A 27,340-nucleotide genomic window follows, 5' to 3' on the forward strand; every position below is an offset into this window, starting at 1 on the left:
ATATTGGCATGCCAAAATACCACAAGGCTGGCAGTGTACTAAATATTCGCATGCCAAAATACCACAAGGCTGGCAGTGTACTAAATATTCTCATGCCAAAATACCACAAGGCTGGCAGTGTACTAAATATTCTCATGCCAAAATACCACAAGGCTGGCAGTGTACTAAATATTCTCATGCCAAAATACCACAAGGCTGGCAGTGTACTAAATATTCTCATGCCAAAATACCACAAGGCTGGCAGTGTACTAAATATTCTCATGCCAAAATACCACAAGGCTGGCAGTGTACTAAATATTCTCATGCCAAAATACCACAGGGCTGGCAGTGTACTAAATATTCTCATGCCAAAATACCACAAGGCTGGCAGTGTACTAAATATTCTCATGCCAAAATACCACAAGGCTGGCAGTGTACTAAATATTCTCATGCAGTGTCATCTTCTAGCATTGTTTAACATACATATCTTTATGTGATACATTTTATTCTTTACTTAAGATTTTTCAAATAAATACAATATCACATTTCTGTAAAAAAAAAACATTACAAGGTTGACTATAACAATACAAATGTTTTTGGCATTTTTCGAGAGATTCTAGATTAACAAAAAATGGTACCAGTTTATGTTGATACCATATAACCTTCTGTAGGGACTGCTACACAATAAAATCTTAAAAGGTTTTCTAACAAAATCCAAATATTCATAAAATTATGACTTAACGAAAAAGTTGGAATCCAGGTTGGTGATCCCTCTAATCTGTTTTAATTCTGATCACACTATTATAATTTGTGATCCATCTAATCTGTTTTAATTCTGATCACACTATTATAATTCGTGATCCCTCTAATCTGTTTTAATTCTGATCACACTATTATAATTTGCTTACAATTATTTTAATGAGGAATTAAGTACAAAAAATTCATAATTAAAGGAGTTCCTTAGAGAACGATTATCAGATAAACTTCAAATCAAATGGAACAAAGAAATGATTGCACTTCTTTCTAATTGGTCAAACAAAAAGTCATTCATCAATATCCGACTTAAAATAAAGAATTTCAGCCATCAAGAAATCATAAAACCTGCGTCAAATCACTGAAATTTTTACAACTATTGTCTTAACAAACAGCATCTAATATAAAAAAAAAGATTTTAAATATAAAATTCAAAATTTAGGATGATAATCTCTTTGGCAGATTAATTCAGAAACCAATAAAATAAAAAAATACCTTTTATCGCTTTTTTTAAAAAATGGTAAGAGCCTTTCAAAAATACTAGCCTTATTTATGGCAATCAATCAGGTCACTTTGTTATATCATTCCAAAAGGCAAATATCAAACTACTATTACATGACCATGACAAATTACATGACTTGTCTAAAAAAAAATCATAAATTCATATACTGTGGATTCATTTTTTTTCGTGGGTACCAATTTTCGTGGTTTGAGGAAAATTTGCATATGCGTGGATATTTAATTTCGTGGTTTTGCAAAAGTCTGCACACATTCCTTTAGGAAATTTGTAATTCGTTGAATATTTGAATTCGTGGTTTTCCTGTACCCACGAAATCCACGAAAATTAGTATCCAACAAATATTAATGAATTCACAGTACCGTGTAGGGCATTTCTGGATAAAACATGTAAATGATCTTTTGCTTACAGGTTTATTGAGTCTCTACAGAACTCAAGAAATATACAACTTGTTTTATTTTGTGGAAAAGAAATTATCAATGAAAAGCAGTTAGAAGAGTGAGGTGTATTGAAAGTTTCCTTTGAAAATACTGAATCACTGGTTGCATATTATCAATGCTTTATCTAGGTAATAAAATAACTCTAATTGATGTACCATACATACTATAAAAATCATGTTTACTGATTAACAAATTAGGAATATATCATTAATAAGGAATTTTTTCTCAAAACTCAGTAAAAACATATGTTTTAACACAGTAATGACCATCATAAAAACTTCTCAATACACAGTAACATTATTGGATTGTATTTGTTCTTACTTCACAATTAAAATTTTCTGGATTCCAAGTGTACCATAATAAGATAACTTTTAACTGTAAGACACAATACAGGTCATTTAATACTGTTTATCTATCACATATAATTCAATGAAAATTGCACTTAAATTGTTCATAATTTTCATTTTCAATATATCAACAGATGTACACAAAAATAACAAACGTTTCTACAATGTCTCTCCGCCAACAGTCACACACAACCAGCCACTTTACTTCATTATGAGGTACATTTCCTACTGACACAATCACAACCGAACATCACTGACTAGATCATTTTGCCCTAAAATATTCTTTCTAACATCAAGCTATTCCATATGCTGGTGTGTAAACACCAAAGTCTTCTCTTCTTCTTCCCCTGCCCCCTCTACCTCCTCCTCGTCCTCCCCCACCCCTACCACCTCCCATCCCTTTAAGACTTTCCCTCTCCTCTGCTCTCTTTCTCTGGTTGGCCTCCCAACGTTGAGCCATATCTTCTAAGAACTCCGGTACTTCCTGCAAATAAACACCAAGTATGAACATTTTAAAAATAGAATATTCATATGAATGAAAGGAGATATATAGATTCTACCACTGCATAGAGTGTGATACGATATATATTCACTCAAGAGTTATATTTAAAATTTAACTGTCAAGAGTGGAATCTGTATCTCTAATGATTTTTAAACAATATGCAGGCAAACTTATTCCATCTCTTCACCTGATATGCCAAAAAGATGTGTTCTTTCTATGTGACGTCATCAGACATGGTTGTTTTTTTCATGCCGTCACAATAGGAAGTTTAGAGGAAAGCAAGAAAATTTGACCAATCAAGAACTAAGATCAAGCGAATGAATAATAAACAGCTGCGCCATGAGCGTATGATACGCCCGACGTCTTGTGTGGAAGTTTTATGCAATAATCATAAATAGTTTCTGAGAAAGTTTAAAGCAATAACCATATATTGTTTTTGAGACAAGGCGGGACATGTGAAACCCCCCACCCTGTTTTTTTTTTTTTTTTTAAACCAAATATCATTAAAATAAAATTTTGAATCAAAACCAAAAAGTATACAAATCTTTAGATAAATATAACAAAGAAGTGTGTAAAGTTTTAAGCAATAATCATAAATTATTTTTGAGATACGGCGTGACAAGTAAAAAAAACCCTCCCCTGTTATACAAAATACTCAAGAACTCAAAAATAAAATTTTGAATCATCGTCAAAACGTATACAGATCTTTATATTAATATAACAAAGAAGTGTGTAAAGTTTTAAGCAATAATCATAAATTATTTTTGAGATACGGCGCGACGTGTAAAAAACCCTCCCCTGTTTTACAAAATACTCAATAACTCAAAAAAAAATTTTGAATCATCACCAAAAAGTATACAGAACTTTAGATTAATATAACAAAGACATGTGTAAAGTTTTAAGCAATAATCATAAATGGTTTTTGAGATATGCAGTGTTCTCCCCAGAAATTTTGGATAGCATCACATTTTGCGCAAAAAAAAATTAACTGTATTTTTTTTTAATGTCATTTGTCGCGTCGCGTTGATGCTCTATTTCCTTTATATGTTTTAGTTTATATTGTTCAATTAATAACTGAGAATACAATTAAACTATAACAACAAAAACAGTTGTTTCAGTTTATGTTTTCTTTATTCATTTATAGTTACAGAATTATTTTTTTCCTCTTGTGCCAAATAAAAATAAATATGTGCTTTCAGTTACCCAACACTAAGTCAAATGAATGAATGGTTCATTATAGTGCAACCTGTATATATACAAAACTAAATATCTAGTACACAAAATAAACTATTTTTTTATATTATATTAAGTGAAGATAAAGTAGCAAAAGTAGCAAAAAAAAATATCAATTTAAAAACTTTTTTTTATCATGTTTATGAAATTCATTGTTTCATGGCACTGAATGAATTAGTCCCTGTTGTTTCTTATCTTTACATCAAAATGATACGTATTTTCAACAAAGTTATCTAACAAATAGTCTATTAATGCGTAGTTTTCTCTATTGGTATTTTTTTTCGGTCTACCGTCCGTCTGTTGTCATTATCGTGAAAATGCGGATTTTTGTCATATCTGGTCCGGTTCCGATCCGTAGTTTACACAAAAATGTGCAATGGCGGCCGTAGAAAAGTTTACGAAAATGAGTCCAAGAATAAACATTGTTTGACAAGAGATTGTGAATGAATAAGACGCTTTTAATGCATTAAATGAATTAAACATAAACTTAAGCCAATTATGATCACTTTTTAAAGAAGTATAAAATTTATTTTAGCTCAAAACCAAAATTCTCGCTCTCGTATTACCGGAAGAGAAAGAAATATTTTTTTGGAGAGTTGTACAAATAAACGACCTTTTAAAAAAAAAATTGTTTAATCTTCGAAATTTTGTAATACAAAACATAGATTTCGAATTGTTTTTGTGATTGCATTTTCCATGTCGAAATTGGTGAATGCAGACACGTGGTATTAGTCATGTCACAGTGTCAGCTTGGGATATTCGCATCCAAACAGTTATCACCCTGAGGGCAATTAACACCTGGCTATTTAATCTCTTAATTGCTTTTAGTGTCCGACTTAAAGGGATTACAATTAAAGGTGATATAATTTTTATGATCATAATCGATAATAGATGAAAGTTCAAAATTGAGGACAAGTAAAATAGCATCTTCAAAATAATTATAGCGTCGCGGGAATTATTATAGCATCACGGTGAAAAAATATAGCGTCGCGGTACCGCGACGCTAAAACGGCCTGGGGAGAACACTGATATGGCGCGACATGTAAAAACCCCCTCCCCCCTTTTTTACAAAATACTCAATAACTCGAGAATGAAATTTTGAATCATCACCAAAAAGTATACAGATATTAAGATAAATATAACTAAGAAGTGTTTAAAGTTTAAAGCCATAATCAAGAATCGTTTTTGAGATACGGTGCGACATGTGAAAAAAACACACCCCTGTTTTAGTTTCAAAGAGCTGTAACTCAAAAAGTTTTAATCTTATTTTCATCAAAAAGTATACCAGTGATATTGTTGTCTTTTTTCAAAACTACCTCTACCCTTTTTATTGGGAAAATATGTGTCATTTTTATCAAATTGTGAAATTTATAATAAACTATGAATTTGAATGGAACTTCAAGTTGCACACCCCCTTTCAAGAGGTAAACCCTCATAAGACCCCTCATTATCAGTGATGATACATAAATAGACCCTCTAATCTGCATATATAGTCATTTTAGGCATGACAAATGTTTAAATGAGTGTTTTTTTCAGTTTGTAGTCATGCACAGTTACTACTAAGACTGCACTGTTTGGGAAAAAAGTTGTCTTTTTGGGAATAATTTAAGCCATATTATTTTCAAATTGGGATTCTTCTCCAGGGGAAAAAGCCTTTATTCTCCAGTAATTTAAGGAAAACAATATGACTGAAAATGGACATCAATTGTCTATATTTCTATTATTCAATATTCCAATGCACCACATGTAGTTGAATACTGTTTTCAGACTATGAGAAACAGACCTATTCACACAACTTTAACCTTGATCACTGATCCTAGAAATGAGGTTGAGGTCAGACATGACATGTAAACATGGCAAGGAACTCAAATATACCAAAATCTGTAATCCTATTACACATAATAAGTGAAAAGTTCACACAACAAACAAACAAGATTTGTTTAAGCAGTTGCTGAACCATGTTAATGTTAATGTTAAAGACAATGGACATATAACAGACAGAAATTTGGTAACATAAGGTATCTACATCCAGATCTTCTACCTTCTGCAATGTATGCAATATAAACAATTATTCCAATAGTCTAAACAGTCTGAAAGTTATCTCTATGTCTCACATACTGAAACTGACAAAAACTAACCTTGATGTCAAGATAAAGAGAACCAAAAGTGATATTCATATACAAAATATATGTTTTTATGCATTAAGAGTAAGACATTACGTAACTTACAAGGTATATATACCTAGAAAAGTGTTTCCGAGGAAAGAATTATTAAGAGTGTTACACTAAGTTGAGAAAAGTTTAAAGTTGTGTAACTATTAACATCAGATGCTTCAATCCGTGACTTTTTAAGTCATATCACAAAATATGAAACGCAACTTCGAGTAATTACATGAAGAAAATATTATCTAAATTCGACCAGCTCTTTATGTGGCTGTAAATAGTACAAACTAGAATGTGACTTTAAATATTCTCTCTTGACATAGCATTATCATTGACAAGTTTAAAGTCTCAAAACTATTAAAAAATAACAAAGATTTTATAAGACTCTTTCAGATGGCTTATAATTAATTATACATGTAAAAGATTTATAAAAAAAAAAAAGAGGGTCAAAGGGCAAAATTTTTTTAAAGCATTAAAACCAGAGGATTTCGAAAATCTGACAAAAATTCGAAAAACATGACAAGCAAACATCCTTTATGCTTTTTACCTTAATCATACTTCAGTGTGATGAATATTACACAAAAGAAGTGTAGAAAACCAAAGAAACAGTTTGACATACCTGCATGGCCTCTACTAAGATTTCTATCAAATGTGCAGCATTTCTCCAGTCCATCCTTGTCATAAGTGTTATGGAAGTACCTGTTCTCCTAAAAACAGAAAAAAAGGATTAATAACAAATAAAAAACTGTTTGCCACCATATTTGAAGACTATATAAGCCATTAGTTTGGTTTATATCTTGCTTTTAAACTAATGACTTTTCAAGGTTTTAACTCGGCAATATCAATATAACTGTCTAATATTAGTTTGTGCATGAAAATTAGGTCAACTGGAACAAAACAGGACACATACTGAAATACATTGACTGTTTATGTGAACTTTATGTGAATATTCTCAGATCAAGATCATTCTATAGGAATGACAAAAGCTGCAATAGCAATAACCCATAATAATTAGGTCAAGGTCCAATCTTCACCATAAAACTTTTGAATCTTTTGGCCGAGGCTGAATTTTGCGATTTTTTTTTAGGCAGATTCTATTGGCTCGTTGAGCCCAAAGACCTAAGGCCAGATAACTCCTGCCAGACAGACATGTTAACCTTACAATGCTTCTTTACAACTTAAATAGACAGACAAATGGATAATTTTATTGCAGTATGCCATCAACTCCTTTAGTTGGGTATCATATTCTTGTTAAATAAACTTCCTTACCCTGCTCTTCCTGTTCTGCCAACTCTGTGCACATATTCCTCCATATGTCTGGGAAAGTCATAATTGAACACATATCTGAAAACACATACAATGTAAGTTATATGGTTCATTTGTGGTTTAGTCTGGGTTTGGTCTTTGGTGAGACAATTATCATCAGATATACAAATCTTTGACCTATAATGGTTTCCTTTTACAAAATTGTAACTTGGATGGAGGGTTGTCTCATTGGCATTCATACCACATCATCTTATGTCTAAGTAAAGTTATTTTGATAGTAGTTTGTCTACATGAATTGATCTGCCTCTGGATACATGTGTTGTTCATATCTCACTAATTATAACTTGAAAATATTTTCTTAAAAGTATGACACATTCCTTCTTTTCCTTTTAATCATAGATTATGGATAGTAAAAATAAATGAAACAAAAATGTGTCCATAGTACATGGATGCGCCACTCACAATATCATTTTCTATGTTTAGTGGACTATAAAATTGGGGTAAAAACTCTTATTTGGCATTAAAATTAGAAAGATCATATCATAGGGAACATGTATACTAAGTTTCAAGTTGATTGGACTTCAACTTCATCAAAACTACCTTGACCAAAAACTTTAAACCTGAAACTTGCACTATTATTTTCTGTGTTCAATGGGCAGTGAAATTGGGGTAAGAAACTCTAATTTGACATTAAATTTAGAAAGATCATATCATAGGGAACATGTGTACTAAGTTTCAAGATTGGACTTAAACTTCATCAAAAACTATCTTGACCAAAAACTTTAACCTGAAATGGGACAAGCTGACGGACGGACGAACAAACGAACAGACGGACGCACAGACCAGAAAACATAATGCCCCTCAACTATTGTAGGTGGGGCATAAAAACTTTCAAAATCAATATCTTTTTGCTACCAGTAGATTCAATAACTTGAGCTGGCTCATTGTTTTTTAAAGACTTGAAATACATTTATTGAAAATCAGCTGAATATAATTTACCTTGTATAACCAAGGGAAGTATAAACACGGGCTGGAACATTACAGATACTGTGCCTATATTTTTCTAAGGAGTCCTAATAAAATGGTATAATAATTATTACTCACGTTATATCTTTAACATCTAAGCCACGAGAAGCCACATCAGTGGCTATTAATATTCTAGTAGCTCCTGATTTAAAATCCTCCAATGCAGCCTCTCTATCACATTGTTCCCTGAAACATTCATTTTCATTATGTATATACTCCTCTTTGTAATGCAATTGTATGAAGACTGTATACATTCACTCATCACAATCTTTTTACTAAGAATTTTACTGTAACATACTGTATCACTATGGTGCTGTTAACGAGGGGGAGTTTCTCAGGTTTTCAGTTGAGATTTAACTGAGAAACTTCTTTGAGATGTAAGACAATAGATGAAAAGTAAAATCACAAAAATACTAAACTCCAAGGAGAATTCAAAACAGAAAGTCCCTAATCAAATGGCAAAATCAAATAATAAAACACATCAAACAAATGGACAACAACTGTTATATTCCTGACGCTACAATGGAAAAGTGATTGTTGTATGACATCAAAAGTTCAAGAGGTACAGATTCTTGGGTCAATTGTTAGAGATTAACAAATAAGCAATAAGGTATATTTTAAAATATATCAAGTAAACTTTTATGAACTATTCCTTAAAAATTTCTATCCATTTTACTTGACTCGTGTTAATGAGTTTAATCCATGTATTATTTTGTCTTACCTGTCACCATGGATACACTGACAGTCAACTCCTAACAGACTTAGATCACTGGATAAATGATCACACCTGAAACATAAATATATATAATTATAGAACCTTTGTGAGCGCGCTCATGTACCTACGCCCCCACATTGTCACTGGACAAACAAAATCTCACCAGATTCCTAAGTTCAAAGGCTAAAAACTCTACAAAAGTCACTTGATAAAAATTTTCTTGTGGATATGCACATTTACATAATATGTCCTCATTAACTACAAAGTCTCATGAAATTCTATTGTGTGGTTTCAGAGGAGTTGCAATGACAAACTGTTCCAGTAGTATATTTTGCCCAAAATTCTAAGTTAAAGGGCATATCGCCTAGAAAACAAAGTCAATCATAATTTCCTGTAGATATGTACATCTGCATAGTATGTCCTTATCATGTATGTTTTATGAAATTCTGTTGTGTGGTTTACACGGAATTGTGATTACAAGACTGACAGACTGATCAAAAACATTATAACCTCCGCAACTTTGTTGCATGGGGTAAAATAATGTTATTCAGGTTACATTTCATAAAAACAATTACCCTCCACTGAAAGGGGAGAATATGGTTAAAAACTTTAAACAAAAATGTTCCTTGTTAAAACATTTAATTTCTGTTGTTGGCCATGGTTTACTGAACATCTTTTATGGATCACAAAACAAAGTAAAAACAGATTGACATACTTAAATAAAAATAAATAAAAATCAAACAGATATTAACAATTTCCCAATGCATTGTAAGACCAAAATACATGAAAACAGACATGTGCTTTGACATTAACTGCAAAAACATCCATGAAAATTACCATTATAGGTTTTGCTAGATAATGTTACTTTTTAGATGTAAAAATATAATAAATAACAAGCTCAAGAAACGCACAAAGGCTTTTCAAAATTTATATTCTTACAGGATTTAGCATATTGCATTTTTCCTTTTCACATGTAATTGAAGTTTGTGGACACGATTTTTTTTCTCCATTTAATTGCAAAATTATATGGATGATCATTATCTTGGCATCATAGACATTGTTCCTTTTATTGTAGTAATTACTTACATTAGTTTCTTTCCAACAAACACTATAACTTTATCAGTAGGAAGGAATTCCTCTTGAATAAACTGTAACAACTAAAATCAAATAAACGGATAGTTTGAGTATAATTTTTTTAAAGAATAAATTGCTTAATTACATTCCATGTCTATAAAGTCGTTCTGTATATGCATGAAATACTTGCCCCTAGTTGTTGAGCAACTGACAATCAATTTGTCCATTTGTCCATTTCCAAGTAAATGTGCTGAAATGATTCCCCCCCCCCCCCCCCCCCCCCCCCCACCCCATATTTGTTCAAGTTTATAGAGTTGTCCTTTCTTAATATATTTTTTTTTGTAAATAGCATATAAAGCAACCTTTCATATTTATTTTTTTAATATTTGTTGAAACTTTTTTGAATTTTGATTATATTTTTTCTGTATTTTAAGATCAGGTTCTGGTAATTCCCTACCACTAAGCATGTTAAGTGATAAACTCTTTATTTATTCCTGCCCATTTTTAGTAGTATACCTACCCTATCTTTCTTATCGTCATCATCCACCAATTCAACTCTCTGATGTACTGAATGTACAGCCTTAGAAAAAATAAATCAACTTAATATAAGAAACAAATAAAATATGTACTGAATCTACTCCCTATAAAACCAAATAACTTTAAAGATAATAAAGACATCAAAATATCAATATATTGAATTTAACTCACCCAATGAAAAAATACTTAAAAATCAGACAAAATCATACCACATCTTCTTTTTTTTTATAATAAATGTCACATTTTTTTAATGTAGAAATACAACAGGATGAGAACTTTACAAAAGTTAAAACTTGCTAATAAAATTTTACTATAACATGTAAAGAAATTATATTATTTGATCTTGCAGTAACTTCATTTGTTGAAAGATTAAAATTTACATTGTACACATTGAAGTCAGAACTTACAGTGTATACAATTTAAGAGTTATTTTTGAAAAACAAATTTGATACTTTTCCTGTTGTTCTCCCATGTCACAGTGTTTTCCATATATTTTTGAAGTTTCTTTCAAGTTATAATCATATTTTCTTAAAAAGTAGTATCATATATTATAGACTTGTCAGAACTTCAATATTCGTGAATTTATTGGTAACTGTGTTTGGACAATAAATACCAGCATCTGGACAATTTTTTCCAGAATACTAAGTTTGTTTAATTTAAATTCCATGTCAAACCATGCTGTTCATTTGTATACTTATTATAATACTTACAGCTAAATCTAGACTTCCTACAAATACTTGTATAGGATCCTTAAGATATTGTGCACCTAGACGCCGTACACCTTCTGGCCATGTGGCACTGAAAAATATTTACTTTCTATTAATGTTTATAAGAATACTTCATTGCATATGAATATGTCAACTTTTATCATAAGGTCCATAATATATTTCTGCCGGAATTGAAGTTTTCGAAACCTAGCAATTTGTTAGTTTGCACTGATGTACAACAGTTAATATATAGGCAAAAATTATCTTGGTTGTAGGAATTTATTGGCTATCTTAAGTCATTTTTTTAAATGAGATTAATTTTAGTAAAGATGGTTCCTTACCTTGTCATAACAGTCTGTCTATCCGGACGGATATCTAACAGTATTTTCTTTATCTCTGGTTCAAAGCCCATGTCTAACATTCTATCTGCTTCATCAAGTATCTATAAATTAATTGATTGTGGTAACAAATTCATAAACATTGAGGACATAAACATATCACACATTGTACTATGGTATAAACCAACACGCAGAATATAACAAATCAGTCCACACAAAAAACCAGTCCCCCTCTTCGGACAATTTTCTTACTCAAAGTTGATAAATTTTTGTTCTTAATCTTTAATGTTTAAAATCTTTGTTTGAAGACTACAGATTGAATCTATGACGGTCTGCTCTCAAGCAAACACACTTTCACCAGACCATGAAGTACAAAAAGGAAATATTTTACATGGTTTGATTTGATTTCACTTCTCTATATACCACATTCAACAAAACTATCATCTTATCTTTTCTAATATGCCAGCTTTAACACTCATAGCCTTCTACCATGTGAGTTAAAAAGGTCTATAACAGCATAATGTTAAATATACGATTTAAACTTACCAAATATGTGACTGATTTAACGTTGACTATCCCATTCATGACTAAATCATTCAATCTACCGGGTGTGGCTACGATAATCTCTACGCCATTTGTCACTACTTTGATCTGTTCTCGTCTATTTCCTCCACCATATACACATACACTGAAACAATTTGACAAAAACATGAAAAAAATTACAATATTCAAAATGAAGTGCATTGAAAGGAAGGATGCATTGCAGCATAATTGGTAAAATGTACATTTCTAGGAATTCAAATAAAGGTGAGGTATACCAATAACATTAGATGGCAACACAGTTATCACAAGTATAGGCTAGTCAACAGTATGGGTTTTTCTCAATGATAAAGGCTGTACGCTTGCCTTTAATTGATAACATTAACTTCATATGGACTTTGGTGGATAGTTGTCTCATTGGCAATCATAATCTCTTTATTTTCATACCTAAGTAAATCTGATAATTTCATTATGTGTTTATTGAACGGGAAATTCACAAAACCAAAATGGACAAATGATGACCACTAGAAATAACATTAAAACTTAAAATTTCATGTAAAGTCAAACACAAATATGATCTCAACATTTTTTTAAACTAAAGGCTCTTAAGAGCCTGTGTCGCTCACCTTGGTCTATGTGCATCTTAAACAAAAGGACACAGATGGATTAATGACAAAATTGTGTTTTGGTGATGGTGATGTGTTTGTAGATCTTACTTTACTGAACATTCTTGCTGCTTACAATTATCTCTATCTATAAGGGAAATGGCTCAGTAGTTACAGTGGAAAATATTTTGTACATATTTACAAAAATTTACAAAAATTATGAAAATTGTTAAAAATTGACTATAAAAGTCAATAACTCCTTATGGGGTCAACTGACCACTTTGGTCATGTTGACTTATTTGTAAATTTTACTTTGCTGAACATTATTGCTGTTTACAGTTTATCTCTATCTATTATAATATTCAAGATAAAAACCAAACACGGCAAAGTTTCCTTAAAATTACCAATTCAGGGGCAGCAACCCACCAAATGGTTGTCTGATTGATCTGAAAATTTCAGGGCAGATAAATCTTGACCTGATAATCAATTTAACCCCTGTCAGATTTGCTCTAAATGCTTTGGTTTCAGAGATATAAGCCAAAATCTACATTTTACCCCTATGTTCTATTTTAGCCATGGTGGTCATCTTGATTGGTTGGCTTGGTCACCGGACACAATTTTTAAACTAGATACCCTAATGATGATTGTGGCTAAGTTGGCCCAGTAGTTTCAGACGAGAGGATTTTTGTAAAAGTTTACGGACGAAGACGGACGCTAAGTGATGAGAAAAGCTCACTTGACCTTTCAGGTCAGGCGAGCTAAAAATCAGCTGATGTACTGCAGGCATTATAAAAATCATTAGGACCAGTTCCTTTTATGAAATTTTCCAACTCTGCAATTTTGCCAAAAGTCAGTCACCCAAAACACATGCAAACTCAACATGTAATTCATCTCGTTACACTAATGTATCAAAAATCAGCTCCAAATCTGCATTACAAAAGCATACTGACAAGTAAAATTTTTTAACAGCAAATGTATCGGTTTGTAATAAATTGTGTAAGTGACTTCAGAAGGAAAATCAACGATTTGAATGATCTCACCTTTTGATACCTTTGTAGTCAAACTTTTTAACTTCTGTTTCAATTTGAAGAGCTAATTCTCTTGTGGGAGACAGAACTAAAACATTTGGTCCTCCTCTTTCTTCTCTAGGACTGAAACAAAGATGGAAAATACATTTACTGTTATATCATAAAACAGTTCAAACAAATAAAGGAATGGAAAGTATATTTACTGGTATTTTATAAAACAGTTCAAACAAATAAAGGAATGGAAAGTATATTTACTGGTATTTTATAAACAATTCAAACATTATTAACTATCTGTCCGAGTCTTGGTTCTTAGTATTGTGTATGAGTTTCATATAATTTGAATGACTTAACCTAGAGTGCGAAAAAAGAAAACAGAAGGAAGGACAGCTAGATGGATGGACAAGGGTAACACTAAAACACCAGCCTATTCTTATTTTTTGTTTCAATCAAAAATGTTATGAATCAATCAATAGTTTTGTATGTACCTAGATGATTAATAATTCTTGACATTTTGGGTATATACTTACATGGGTTGGTTATCTATATGTATAAAAGCTGGTAGAAGGAACGCTAATGTCTTCCCGGTTCCTGTCTGCAGAAAAGAAGATCAAATTTAGATACAAGGGTAGATATTACATCATGATCCACTTTTATATCTGTTGAAATGTTTAACTTTAATCATAAGAATGAGATTGATACCACAGCAGTAAATCAACTGTTTGTGCTAAATTTAATAACTTTCTTTTTAATGCAAATCATGAAAAGTAATATTTAATCAACAAGTGAAACTGCGAGCTACTGCTCACTGATGATACCCCCGCCGCAAGTGGATAATATTAATAGTGTAAAAATATGCAAGTGTTTGGTAAACAGGAAGTTGTCGAGTGATGAATCTGAAAACGCATCACACGGTATAGCTGACTTATATAAATCCTGAAACCAAATTTCAGAAATCCTTGTATTGTAGTTCCTGAGAAAAATGTGACGAAAATTTTCAACTTGGCTATCATGTGTAAAATCATACAAGTGTTCGGTAAACAGGAAGTTGTCGAGTGATGAATCTGAAAACGCATCACACGGTATAGCTGACTTATATAAATCCTGAAACCAAATTTCAGAAATCCTTGTATTGTAGTTCCTGAGAAAAATGTGACGAAAATTTTCAACTTGGCTATCATGTGTAAAATCATACAAGTGTTCGGTAAACAGGAAGTTGTCGAGTGATGAATCTGAAAACGCATCACACGGTATAGCTGACTTATATAAATCCTGAAACCAAATTTCAGAAATCCTTGTATTGTAGTTCCTGAGAAAAATGTGACGAAAATTTTCAACTTGGCTATCATGTGTAAAATCAGACAAGTGTTCGGTAAACAGGAAGTTGTCAAGTGATGAATCTGAAAACGCATCACACGGTATGGCTGACATATATAAATGTTGATACCAAATTACAGAAAGGGTGGATGTGTAGTTCCTGAGAAAAATGTGACGAAAGTTTCATGGGACGGACTGACTGACGGACGGACTGATGGACGGACTGATGGACGGACGGACGGACTGACAGACAGAGGTAAAACAGTATACCCCCCCTTTTTTAAAGCGGGGGTATAATTTTAAAGCGGGGGTATAATTATGATTAACATAAGAACTATACACAATTGTAATTACTATTGGTTTCAGTTAAAACTACTTAATTTTTCGTGTTTGACAATTTACATGTAAAGCAAATGATGGTATTGAGGTAGATGAGTCATTTGTGTTTTAATACTTTCTGCGAGTCACTAAAACATATCAAAGTTAAATTATTAGGTTATTAATTCAGAAATCTGTTTGATCTGGTTGACATACAGCCTATCTGGCATCTGATAAATATTATATAATCTTTTAAAATCAAATGTAGTGTAGTCATCATCCAGCTTTAGGAGTTGCTACTCTTGTCTAAACTCTAGTATTTTGTCCTTAAAATCTACATACCTGTGCTATACCTATCAGATCTAAACCTTGTAACAACACTGGCCATGCTTGTGCCTGAAATATATAATCAACTCTTATTTACTGTTGAAAATTGATAGAAATTAAAGAATGAAATAAAAAAAAACCAAAAAAAACACAATAAGTAACAGTTTATATTTTGCTAGTTGCTGTGCTTTTTTTTTTTAAATTCTTTACAAGCCAGTGATACAAATTCATGCTGACTCTATCTCAACAGTTTATTATTCCTATTTTCAAGTTATGAAAGAGGCAATTATGTGAATGCAATTTTATTCAGTTTATTTTGCAGTTGTTGTATATTTTTGATAGTATAATGCAAATGATGAAACTAAAATAGCAATACTTCAACCTGTAAGGCCTATTAACCAAAAGAAAAATGTGAAAAGCCCATGCCTATTAACCCTATACAACTGCATACCAAATACAAAATACCAAAAGGGGACAAATATCACTATGCAAAGGAGATGTGCAAATGCTAATATTACTGCTTACCAGATACCATCAACCTTCCATTAATGATTCCCTTTAAACTGAACAAATCACAAAATTGCTTCTTGATATCATCAGGAAGTGGCAAAAATTATAAACTCTTTTAAACAGCTGTCCACAGTGAACAGATTTTATGAAATGTGTATACATTTTACCATTGCCTGCAATATAAACATATGCTACTGTTTTCTAAACAAATATTGTATCAACTACACTTTTGAGTCATCATGTTTATAAGAATACTGAGAAGAAATCTCTGGTAAGTATCAATTATCACTGTGTTTGCATATTGATATTGTAAAATACAGTATCATTATACAGACAACCTGATAATAGATTTATTTGGCTGTATTTGCGTCTTTTGGAAGAGTTTTCTTTGTTTCACCAGCACCGGAAGATGACTCTATAAGTTCAGGTCAAACTTATCAATGTCAGTTCAAACATCAATGATATGTCCAGATCAAAGTTATTAAGACTGGGTAAACATATTTGACGTCAAGAAGCTGTGATATGCAATTTCATTAAGAGCTGAGCAGAGTGATAGACAGTGGAACGACCGATAACATCAATTATTTCTCTCATTATAGACTAACTTACCTGAATTGGTGAAGGTTTTGTAAACTTCTGGTTATATATAGTGTCCAGGATGGCAGCTGCAAAATAATAGAAATCTTTTAATACAAGTTTAGTAAAGTAAATCTCTTTTCAAAATCATGTCAAAGAAACATGGTAATTCAATGCCATCGAGATATCATTGATATCTTTATAGTCATTTCTTACATCTTCAATTGGATATATGATGGAAACAGGGAATGTGTCAATGAGACAACCCTAAAAAAGAGCAGAAAACAGCCCAAGGCCACCCATGGGTGTTCAACCCACTAAGAAAATTCTTTACCCGGATCCACCGTATGGATTGTACTAAGAGGAAATAAGCAACGGACTAAAACAGAAATTTAATAAATCACTTTTTCATACCGTCATAGCTACTGGTATCAATTTTTTTTAAATAAAATCAAAGTGTGCTTAAAAATAAAACTAGAGGCTCTCAAGAGCCTGTGTCGCTCACCTGTTACTGTATTTACTGATGTTGGCCATCTAGGTTGGCAGGCAGGGTCATTAGACTCTTTTTTTAAAATAGATACCCCAAAGATGATTGTTGCCAAGTTTGGTTAAATTTGGCCCAGTAGTTTCAGAGTAGAAGATTTTTGTAAAAGATAACTAAGATTTACGAAAAATGGTTAAAAATTGACTATAAAGGGCAATAACTCCTAAAGGGGTCAACTGACCATTTCAGTCATGTTGACTTATTTGTAGATCTTACTTTGCTGAACATTATTGCTGTTTACAGTTTATCTCTATCTATAATAATATTCAAGATAATAACCAAAAACAGCAAAATTTCCTTAAAATTACCAATTCAGGGGCAGTAACCCAACAACGGGTTGTGCGATTCATCTGAAAATTTCAGGGCAGGTAGATCTTGACCTGATAATCAATTTTACCCCCATGTCAGATTTGCTCTAAATGCTTTGGTTTTTGAGTTATAAGCCATAAACTGCATTTTACCCCTGTGTTCTATTTTTAGCCATGGCGGCCATCATGGTTTGATGGCCAGGTCATCAGACACATTTGTTAAACTAGATACCCCAAGGATGATTGTGGCCAAGTTTGGTTAAATTTGGCCCAGTAGTCTCAGAGGAGAAGATTTTTGTAAAAGTTTACGGACGACGGAGGCCGGACGCCAAGTGATGAGAAAAACAAACTAAACAACTGCTCTTATCAATGTCGGAAGACCAAACTAGCACATTTATCAATTGAGTTGTTTTTTTCCCCCTACTTTTTACAAAGGGACATAATAACTAAATGTCATATAACAAATAACAAAAATCTTACAGGTATTTATTTCAAAGGTATTGTCAAGAAAAAGTTGTTGATAAAGCTAGGTAGTCTAAAAGCGTTTCTAAAAAAAATATTATGCTAAACAGTTATTAATCCTTGATAAATTTTGGAATATCTACTTAGAATTGCCCTTTTAAACCACTTATAAACTCTCCTTAATCATATTAATAAGGATAAAATTAAAATTTGAGTATCCCACAGATTTTAGCTTGCTGCTTTTTCACAATCTAATCTAATCAATGTCAGCTGACCTAACAAGCATGATAATCATTTCTTTTTAAGGGAAATAATTATCAAGATTTGTTTGCTTTTAATTTATAACGGGACATAATTAACAAGTTTTAGTTTGGTGGTTTTTTTTTTATAAATGGACATAATTATCATGTTTTAGTTTGTATTTTTAAAACTGGGACATAATTATCAAGTGTGTCATAAGAAAAATAAAACATTTTTACTTCTTATTTAAATAATGGGACATCATATAGTTTCTTTTATATTTAAATAAAGGAACATAAAAAAAAACCCAAAAAAACTAACATGTCAGCACAGGCCCTGTGCTTACACATTAGAATATTTTATATATATAACAGAATGTATTTGGTGCATGTAACTAAATACATTGAAATCATTATAAAATAGTTTTACGATTCTGACTCTATTGCTAGTTTCTTTTAAATTAGGATAATGCTCTATCTTTATCTAGCTGTGGAGCTGTACCCCTTTATGTCCTTATGATATTTTTTGACTATTTTTATTATTTGTAGACCATAGAATTTTTCTAGATGGAAAGTTAGTGGGTATTTACTGCACATTTTTCTAATAGTTAGTAACTGAACATTATTTCTAGTAGGTAGTAACTGAACATTATTTCTAGTAGGTAGTAACTGAACATTATTTCTAGTATGTAGTAACTGAACATTATTTCTAGTATGTAGTTACTGAACATTTTTCTAGTATGTAGTTACTGCACATTTGACTAAAGGACAAGGTAGGATAAGAGGCGTTTTTGGCCCCCTTCCAAAATAAGTTTATATATACATCATTGATAGCCTTAGGATAGAAACTCTTAAAATCTATGATTTTTTTATGTTCCGGTGAAAGGAAGGTTGCCTAGCAACGGTTTTAATAAATAGCCAAATTATCACATATGCATTGCTTTCTCATTCCACATTAGCATAATTCAAAATAGTATTGTTTGTTTAACAATAACTTGAGTTTGCGAAGGAAAAGTCACTTCAATTTCAGTTTAAAAAAATGCTTAGCAACAACCTAGCAACAAAAAATTTGCCTAGCAACGGTTCAAAAATTTGTAATTTCGGCCATATGAGGTATAAATATAGCAATATTTAAAGATTTCGCTACTGAAATGATTTTTCTTTCGTATATATGATGTCTGGGTCATCAGTATTTTTTCAAGAAAATAAAATTGACCATAGCAACCTAAAAGTTGCTTAGCAACAGCCGAAAAAGATAGAAATCAAATTGAACTACAGAAAAACCCTTTTGATTTTTAATTGTACAAATTAGAGTAAAACCAAGTTGATAGAAAGGTTAAACATGCAAGAATAACTAGAAGTAAAAAATGAAAGTAAGTCAATTGTATATCATGCTGATAAAAAGATTAGCAACCAAAACAGTGCTTGGCAACGATTAAATAATGGTTTTTTTTGTATACCGAAGTAGGTTTTATGGTATCATATTTATATCTTGATGAAGTAAATATTAAATCATATGCTGTTACCAAAAACAGGGTTTAGATCTCAAAAAAATTTGTTTAACCCTGCAGCATTAAAGTCAGGAGCCTCTGACCTTTGTTAGTGTTTTATGATTTTTAATTTTAGTTTCTTGTGTATAATTCGGAGTTTAGTATGACGCCGAATATTACTGAACTAGTATACATATTCGATTAGGGACCACCTGAAAGATGCCTCAGGGTGTTGAAGTTTCTTGCGGCATTGAAGACCCATTGGTGGCCTTCACTTGTTGTCTGCTCTATGGTCGGGTTGTTGTCTCTTTGACACATTCCCCATTTCATTCTCAATTTTAGTATTAAATAACAGATAGCTACATGTATCAAGGAATTGGTCTGTTTAATAAAAAAAAAAAAAGCATAAATACAAGTTATATAAGAATGTGTCCCCAGTATAGTATACCATAAAAATGTGGCAGCATCTCTAATTTGGCATTGAAATTAGAAAGATCATATCATACGGAACATGTGTACTAAGTTTCAAGTTGATTGGACTCCAACTTCATCAAAAATTACCTCGACCAAAAACTTTAACATGAAGCGCGACAGATGGACGAACGGACGGGTGGGCGGACGGATTAACGGACGAACGAACAGACGGACGCACAGACCGGAAAACATAATGTCCACAAATGGGGCATAAAAAACTTCAAGTTATACAAGAAGTGGCACACTTATAATTCATAAATAATAGTGAAAGTTATGAATATAGCATTTCACATTTACATGATGATAACCGGTACATTAAAAACGCAGATGGATTAAAACTACTATTGAAGATTCAGTATCAGATTTATACAGTATGTATGCCATTGTTTGTCACTTCAAGAATCGTACACTGTGAACTTTTTAACACTTAACACAATATTTTAAAGAAGGAAATGCTGAAAACAAAGTTCAAAGTTTTCGATGAGGTCAGGGTTTAAGACGATAAAAACTCATGAAGATATGTAGTCGAAAGAGGCATGAACATCTTCAAGCTTCTTTACAAATATATTATTTCTACGATATATATCCTGTAATTAGCACATTGATCGCCATTGTATAGAATCATGTGCAATCATACCAAATCTCCTTATCTTATACAAAATGTTATGCTTTTTTTTTAATGAAACATTTTATACCCAAAAACATTTGAATTTGATAAGAAACGTAGACATACTTCATTAAAGATCATTAAAGGATCTTGGTGGCCGAGTGGTCTAAGACGTTACTTCTGTAATCACTAGCTAGTCAACACTGAAGTTGTGAGTTAGACCCCCGCTCGTGCGGGTGCACTCGTTTTCAACCTTAATTTCTCCTTTTAATGTTGATCCATTTATTATTTTCATTCTGAATGTCTGAATGTCCAGCCAAAAGGTTTCAATTTTCAAGATTTACAGCCGATTTCATTGAGTGTGTAGCCAAAGGTATAGTCTTTGGTAAGCTTGCTTGTTAGCTGAACCGTGAAGTCATTATTATGTCAGGTTTACTACCCTCTTTTCGAAGTAGCATAGTCTATCAGATAGAAAGATTGGCGTTTTTGGTGAATATTCAACAACTACCCTAATTGTTTTTTAAGTAGCAAGAAATATTGCCTAAGTCCAAAAGCCTGAAATTTTTAAAATATTTGAAGAATAACAAAAATCCGGTGGTAATGCATGCTTCAATTATGTGTACAATAACGGTATAAAAGCTGTATCCCAAAAACTGTAGGACAACCCAGAGGCGGATCCAGAAAAGTGAAGGCCCACTGGCTGCCTAAGAGGGGGCCCGATTTTGTCACGCTTCAGTGTTTACCTATATAAGCAAAATGGAGGCCTGGGCCCCCTGCCCCCTAAATCCGCCTCTGTAACCGACTTTTTATATATATAGCTTGTACCAAAAAGTCAATATACCGGACATTTAAAGAAAATTTTATAAAAAAATCGAAACCCTGTAGACATACACACCTTTAATATAAATAAAAAGCTTTTCAGGTGAAAAACTGAAGGAGATAAATGTCCGCCGAACAGAAACAAACGGACGGATGGATGGATGGACGTACGGACAGATCTAAATTAACGAACGTGCTTGACATTAATTAAAAAGTAAAATGTGTTAAAAGTAATTTCGCTATAGCATGTTTTATTTGAAAATCCAAATAAGATCTGAGTCAATTGAATGCTACATGTGTACTTTTATTTTATGGTTACAGCTTGTCAAAAGAGTGCTCTTACACATATATAAGAAAAATCATTAGTGTACGGATATATGAAAAGGCTGGAACACATAATTTACAGTATAGTATAAGTGTAGTTAACTTAATTTCACTATCACCTGCTCTTTACATGGAATTATGTTTATAATTACATTTCATACTTTGGATTCAATACTGACTGCACTGATGCATAACGTATTAGTTTAGTACTGTATTCTAATATTTGTCTATCTACAAGTCATAGTAATATTCTTATTTAAGATTGTTCTAAGTTAAGGACAATGGACATCTACTTGTTTCAGAGCATTGCAAATTTGAATTTTATTGTGGCATTTAAACCTATTATTGTTTCACAAAATAGATATGATACATAAATCTATTTTTCTGTAGATGGTTAAATAAAAAACTTCAAAGTGCAAAATATATAATTTTTGATGAAATGATTTTCTTCAGAACTACAAAAAAAGTTTGAATATATTGTGAATTTATTATAAAATTTATTTGTAAGATTTAGTTGAATATTTGAAAATAATAATGAATAAAAATTAATTCACCATATTTCAAGGGACACAACTCAATATTTGGCTGCACAGTGTTTGACTATTTTGAGTTACATGGGTCTAATTTCACGTACAACATATTTCTTTAAGAGAGTGACATGTCTTGTAGATGACTGGATACGGCGTAATACTGTCCATACATGATATTCTGATCGATTATGTATCCCGGAATAATTTCTTACCCGTGCCGTTCCATATGACGTATTACAATGACTTGCCAAAAAAATGTAAACAATCGGATTATTTTTCAATTTTTTAGACATGAGCGCCAACGTAGACCACCATGATATTTTGTTATGGGAAAGATACAGAAGAGTTCAGTTGATGGTTAAAAATTTCAAGATGGTCTACGTTGGCGCTGATGTCAAATTTCGTCACCGAACATGACAAAATTGTAGATTTCTTACACTTTTCGTCGTTTAAGCCTTTTCAATGTCTAAGTTTGAACATATTTGAGTACATAACACCTAAAAATAAGGTTCTACAGGGACTAACAGATACTGAAGTTCATTAAACAAGCGTGATGGGTTTCAACTTTAAAGTTTAAAAATTCTGGAAAAAGGGGGGCCAAAAACGGCCCTTATCATACCTTGTCCTTTAAGTTATTGGTCATTCTTCAATGAGGTAGTTACTGCCCTATTTTCTAATTTTTAAGTTTGATACTAGTAGTAACTTGTATTGAGCAATTTTAATGGTATCATTTGAATTATTTTTTCATCCACACATAAAATATGTTTTCATTTTTGTTTTTGTTTTGTGACAGTGTATATTAGATTCCTGTGTCACTTTGGTACTTTTTGACAGATATGAGAATAAAATGTCAGAAATAAAAGGTTGGTACTGTTTAACCTGGAGTAATAAACAACATCCTTTTAAAGGTGTCTAGGATATTTCAGAAATGTGAGAAAATATCACCATTAATGCAGTAGTTCTCTGATATATAACTTCTGGGTATACCTCTAGATTTTTACAATGTAATCATTATTTTTTTTAATTATAATCCATAATAAATCAAACTGTTTGTATAGGACTGGTGGCTATGAAAACTGTTGTATACTAATGCTTTTCAGAGGTGAAACAATCCATGTGTGTGTACTTAACAGCAGACACCTATATGGAGTTAAACCCATTAATTGTTCAGTTGTTAAGATGGCAAAGAAATGAGCTATATAGACAATATATAAACAACCAGCCACCCAACAATAGATAGGATGTGAAGTTAATAGATGATTATGTTACTTTTGTCCATTTCTAATCCTTTGTATTAGGAACATATAGACATCCTTTGCATATCCAGTTCTGTAAACACAAACAAGATAACAAATATAACCAATGTTACAAACTCAGTCTGTTATTTTTTTTTCTTCAAATTTCACCAGGAAAATTGTAGGGAAAATTTCAGGTTGGATACTTCGACAACTGAAACCATTGGTCAAACTTTGCAGTAGAGCAGATAATAAAATGAAGTGTATTAAACCAGATTACTGTTTTCAAATCAGAAAAAAATAAAATCTTTAATATCAAGTATGTAAATTTGATGTACAGTACAATGTATGTCTACCTCAAACCTTAATGCTTTAATGTCAGTTATCATAGTGTCATAGTTATTAAATGAATTATAAATTGTTCAATAGGATGTTACTGTATATTTTAGGAATAGGTAAAGACAGAATGTATTGGTTTATAGTTATTGTGTTGTATGATGTAACACTGTCTAGCTAAACTCACTGTGTAAACACTCTCAAAAGTTCAAAGGAACAGGATATTGAACTCTTTTTTTTTCCTAAGGGGTTCCTTATTTTATACATGTATGTAGGAATTTTGTAAAAGATTTTTATTGTGTGGTATAAATAACATTGTATAATAGTATTATCTGTTGCAAAGAAATGTTTTGTAGTAATTAAACCATAGATACATGTATGCCAGAAGTCAAAGAAAAAACATGCATCGCAGTAAATCATTGTAAAATATCACTGAACAGCTTATTTCAATATAGGCTTTGCAAAATGTCCATGAGTTTAAAATCCTTCTTACTATACAAATTTTTGAACAGAAAAATGGACATTTTCTGTAGTCTTTTTAAGATACAACTTGTAAATTAAATCCAAAATTTGACCATTATGAAATTAAATCTCCATGTCATATTATAAAAGAAAAATGTTTTGCCTTGTTTAATACATCTTACACATACCCTCATAATAACTGGAATGAAATTCATTTAACTGTCAATGTAAATAATTTGCTTTCAAAATTCTATGATGGAAAGAAGAAACAAATGTCTGATTTCATATTTAATAAATACATCAATGATCACATAAAAACAACATCTATATATACATTACAATACATATAAACTTTAAGCACTAAGGTTAAGACAGCACTGAAATAATATCCATTGATTTGATTACAGTCCAATGACACAAATAATGTCATTATATATTTACAGCTTATAAATTTCACATCTTCTTTTCAATTCACAGTTGATTTTTACAATAAAATATATTTCATACTGTCCCAGACCCACTGAACTTTTTGCACTGGAAGAAACCATCCACACATGATAAAAACTTGAGAACAAATTTTACACACGACGTAAATAACAGTTCTGTAGAAAACACAAATTTAGAATTCTCCATTACACAAATAATACAACCACAGCGTTGTCTTGAACGTTTGGATTTCTTTGATGGCTTTTTAGACTTCTTCTGTTTATGGTCCTGTGTAACAATGTTAGAATTACAATCACAGTTTTTTGGGATAGTCACACAATCATCTGCCACTTGCTTTGTAGAGTCTTTGTTGTTTTGCACAAATGATGTCTCTTTCAGAACAGGTTGATCCTGGTATGTATGGACTGGTGATGAATGTTCTAGAAGATGATGAGTGGCTGATTCTGATGCACTATTTACTTGATGGGTACAAATGTCTGAGTCTGCTGGAATATTTGTCTGATGGTTAGTTATATCTGTCAGTACTGCAGTAGGAGTCTTTGTCTTGTATGAAGACTTCTTTTGATTACCAAACAATCTTCGTTTAGTTGGATTTTGTTGAACAGAGCTCTTGTTATGGAGAGATTTTTGCTTCTTTGTCTTAAGAAAGCTCTCTGCAGAAATTGTTGGAATTTTGCTGGAAAACTTTTTCTGCTTTACTGGTGTTACTTTCACTGTAGAATAGGCCAGTGATCTTTGAACTTTTGTTGTTGACTTTATAGAATGATATCTAGGAGTCAGAGCTACACAGGCAGAAAACAGTCCAGTTCTGGTCATCTGAGGTGTGGACATATACACTGGCGTTCTTGACCTCACAGAGTTAGTGACATTTTTCTTCAAAGTATGTTTGGCAGTTATAACAGTCATCGTGGATACACTTCTTTCAACTTTCCAAAATGTTAAATATTCAGTATGACATGGGAATTCATATTTATGTGTATATCCTGTTTTCAATTTCTCAAACTGCCAAATCCCCTATGGATTAATCCTAACCAATAATCTGCCTGCCTTCTCCAAACATAGAATGACACTGTCAAGTCCTTTCAATCTCATTGACCAATGATCTTTTGATTCTAGACCAGGTAACACACCCACTCAATGCAATTATCTATAGACAGTTTTTGATAAGTTTAATAAAGAAATTAGTCCCATGTAGAAGACTTGGCTTGGGCCATGTGTCAATTAATGATCACCTGTTGATTTTATTACCTTTAAAAAGATTACATAACACACACCCCAGGCTTACATAATGAGGAAATAGGATGTTTCAGAAGTCTTTTCATCTTTACACATGTTATTACAATGTGTAACTTGAGAAAAAAAGACAATTAAGAAAAAAACATTTCAAAGAGAATAAATTATTTCTGTTTTTCTAGGCATAAAAAACCCTAATTAATTATTAATGTTTTTTCTTTATCTTTTGTACCTTTTTAATAAATAGATTATGTTGTAAACAAACATTTAATAGTGGAACAAAATGAAATAAAATAAGAAATAGAACTTCAATAAATGTTTAATTTAATCAAGTTATCTAGTTTACTTCATATTTTTTTATTTTATTTCATGAGTGACTTATCAATCAGATTTTGTTTTATTCAACTCAAGGCTTCACAATTTAATCTGTTTTATTTATTTAATCCAGATGTTGGTATTTTTTCCTGATACAAAATATGTAAATTAGCTATCCTTGACAAATGATTTCTCATGGAGGTCTACAGGCCCTTTGTGTCCAAATGGGGAGTAATCTTTCAAATATAATTTTTAAGAAATGGACCTAAATTGAAAAAATATTAAGCTATACTCTTTCATTGCTTGAAAGCAAGTTAAATCTAACTGTACTAATTCAGTGTATATAAATATCCAAGTATAGACATTTGATTCCATTATATCACCATGATTAAAAGAACATGTAATGCTTTGTTGTTTAACTCATATTACATATATCATTGGATATCATTTAAAGTTCATGAAAATATATATCTATATTTGATGTAACATATCTATTGCTTATTGTTTAGGGAACATTAGATAAACAATCTATGTAGCAGTGTCAAATTTATTGAGACATAAGAATTGAGAATATTCAATTTTCTTCAAATCCAGTTTTTATTTGTTAATTTATAAAACTGGTTCTGTCATACTACTGACATTTCTCAATCAAATTTTTATCAGTTCTTACTAGGGCAGGAAAGGCTCATACAACTGTGTCT

General features: G+C 31.7%; 1 protein-coding gene across 3 annotated transcripts in view; it reads right to left on the reverse strand.

Moving 5' to 3' along the window:
* Positions 1–467: 467 nt before the first annotated feature.
* LOC143063718 (putative ATP-dependent RNA helicase DDX53) overlaps positions 468–27,340 on the reverse strand; it is a 49,178-nt gene continuing 22,305 nt past the window's right edge. For all 3 annotated transcript variants that reach the window (XM_076236056.1, XM_076236065.1, XM_076236047.1), the window contains 14 exons: positions 16,848–16,903; positions 15,744–15,797; positions 14,297–14,361; positions 13,782–13,892; positions 12,143–12,284; positions 11,600–11,700; positions 11,262–11,349; positions 10,535–10,594; positions 10,027–10,097; positions 8,947–9,012; positions 8,304–8,411; positions 7,203–7,277; positions 6,553–6,640; positions 468–2,520 (listed from right to left, as the gene is read on the reverse strand). In XM_076236056.1, coding sequence (XP_076092171.1) covers positions 2,329–2,520; positions 6,553–6,640; positions 7,203–7,277; positions 8,304–8,411; positions 8,947–9,012; positions 10,027–10,097; positions 10,535–10,594; positions 11,262–11,349; positions 11,600–11,700; positions 12,143–12,284; positions 13,782–13,892; positions 14,297–14,361; positions 15,744–15,797; positions 16,848–16,903 — 1,277 coding nt within the window. In that variant the 3' untranslated portion in view covers positions 468–2,328. The remainder of the gene's footprint in view (positions 2,521–6,552; positions 6,641–7,202; positions 7,278–8,303; positions 8,412–8,946; positions 9,013–10,026; positions 10,098–10,534; positions 10,595–11,261; positions 11,350–11,599; positions 11,701–12,142; positions 12,285–13,781; positions 13,893–14,296; positions 14,362–15,743; positions 15,798–16,847; positions 16,904–27,340) is intronic.

Source organism: Mytilus galloprovincialis, chromosome 1 (genome assembly GCF_965363235.1).
Source record: "Mytilus galloprovincialis chromosome 1, xbMytGall1.hap1.1, whole genome shotgun sequence".
In the NCBI taxonomy this organism is placed as follows: Eukaryota; Metazoa; Mollusca; class Bivalvia; order Mytilida; family Mytilidae; genus Mytilus; species Mytilus galloprovincialis.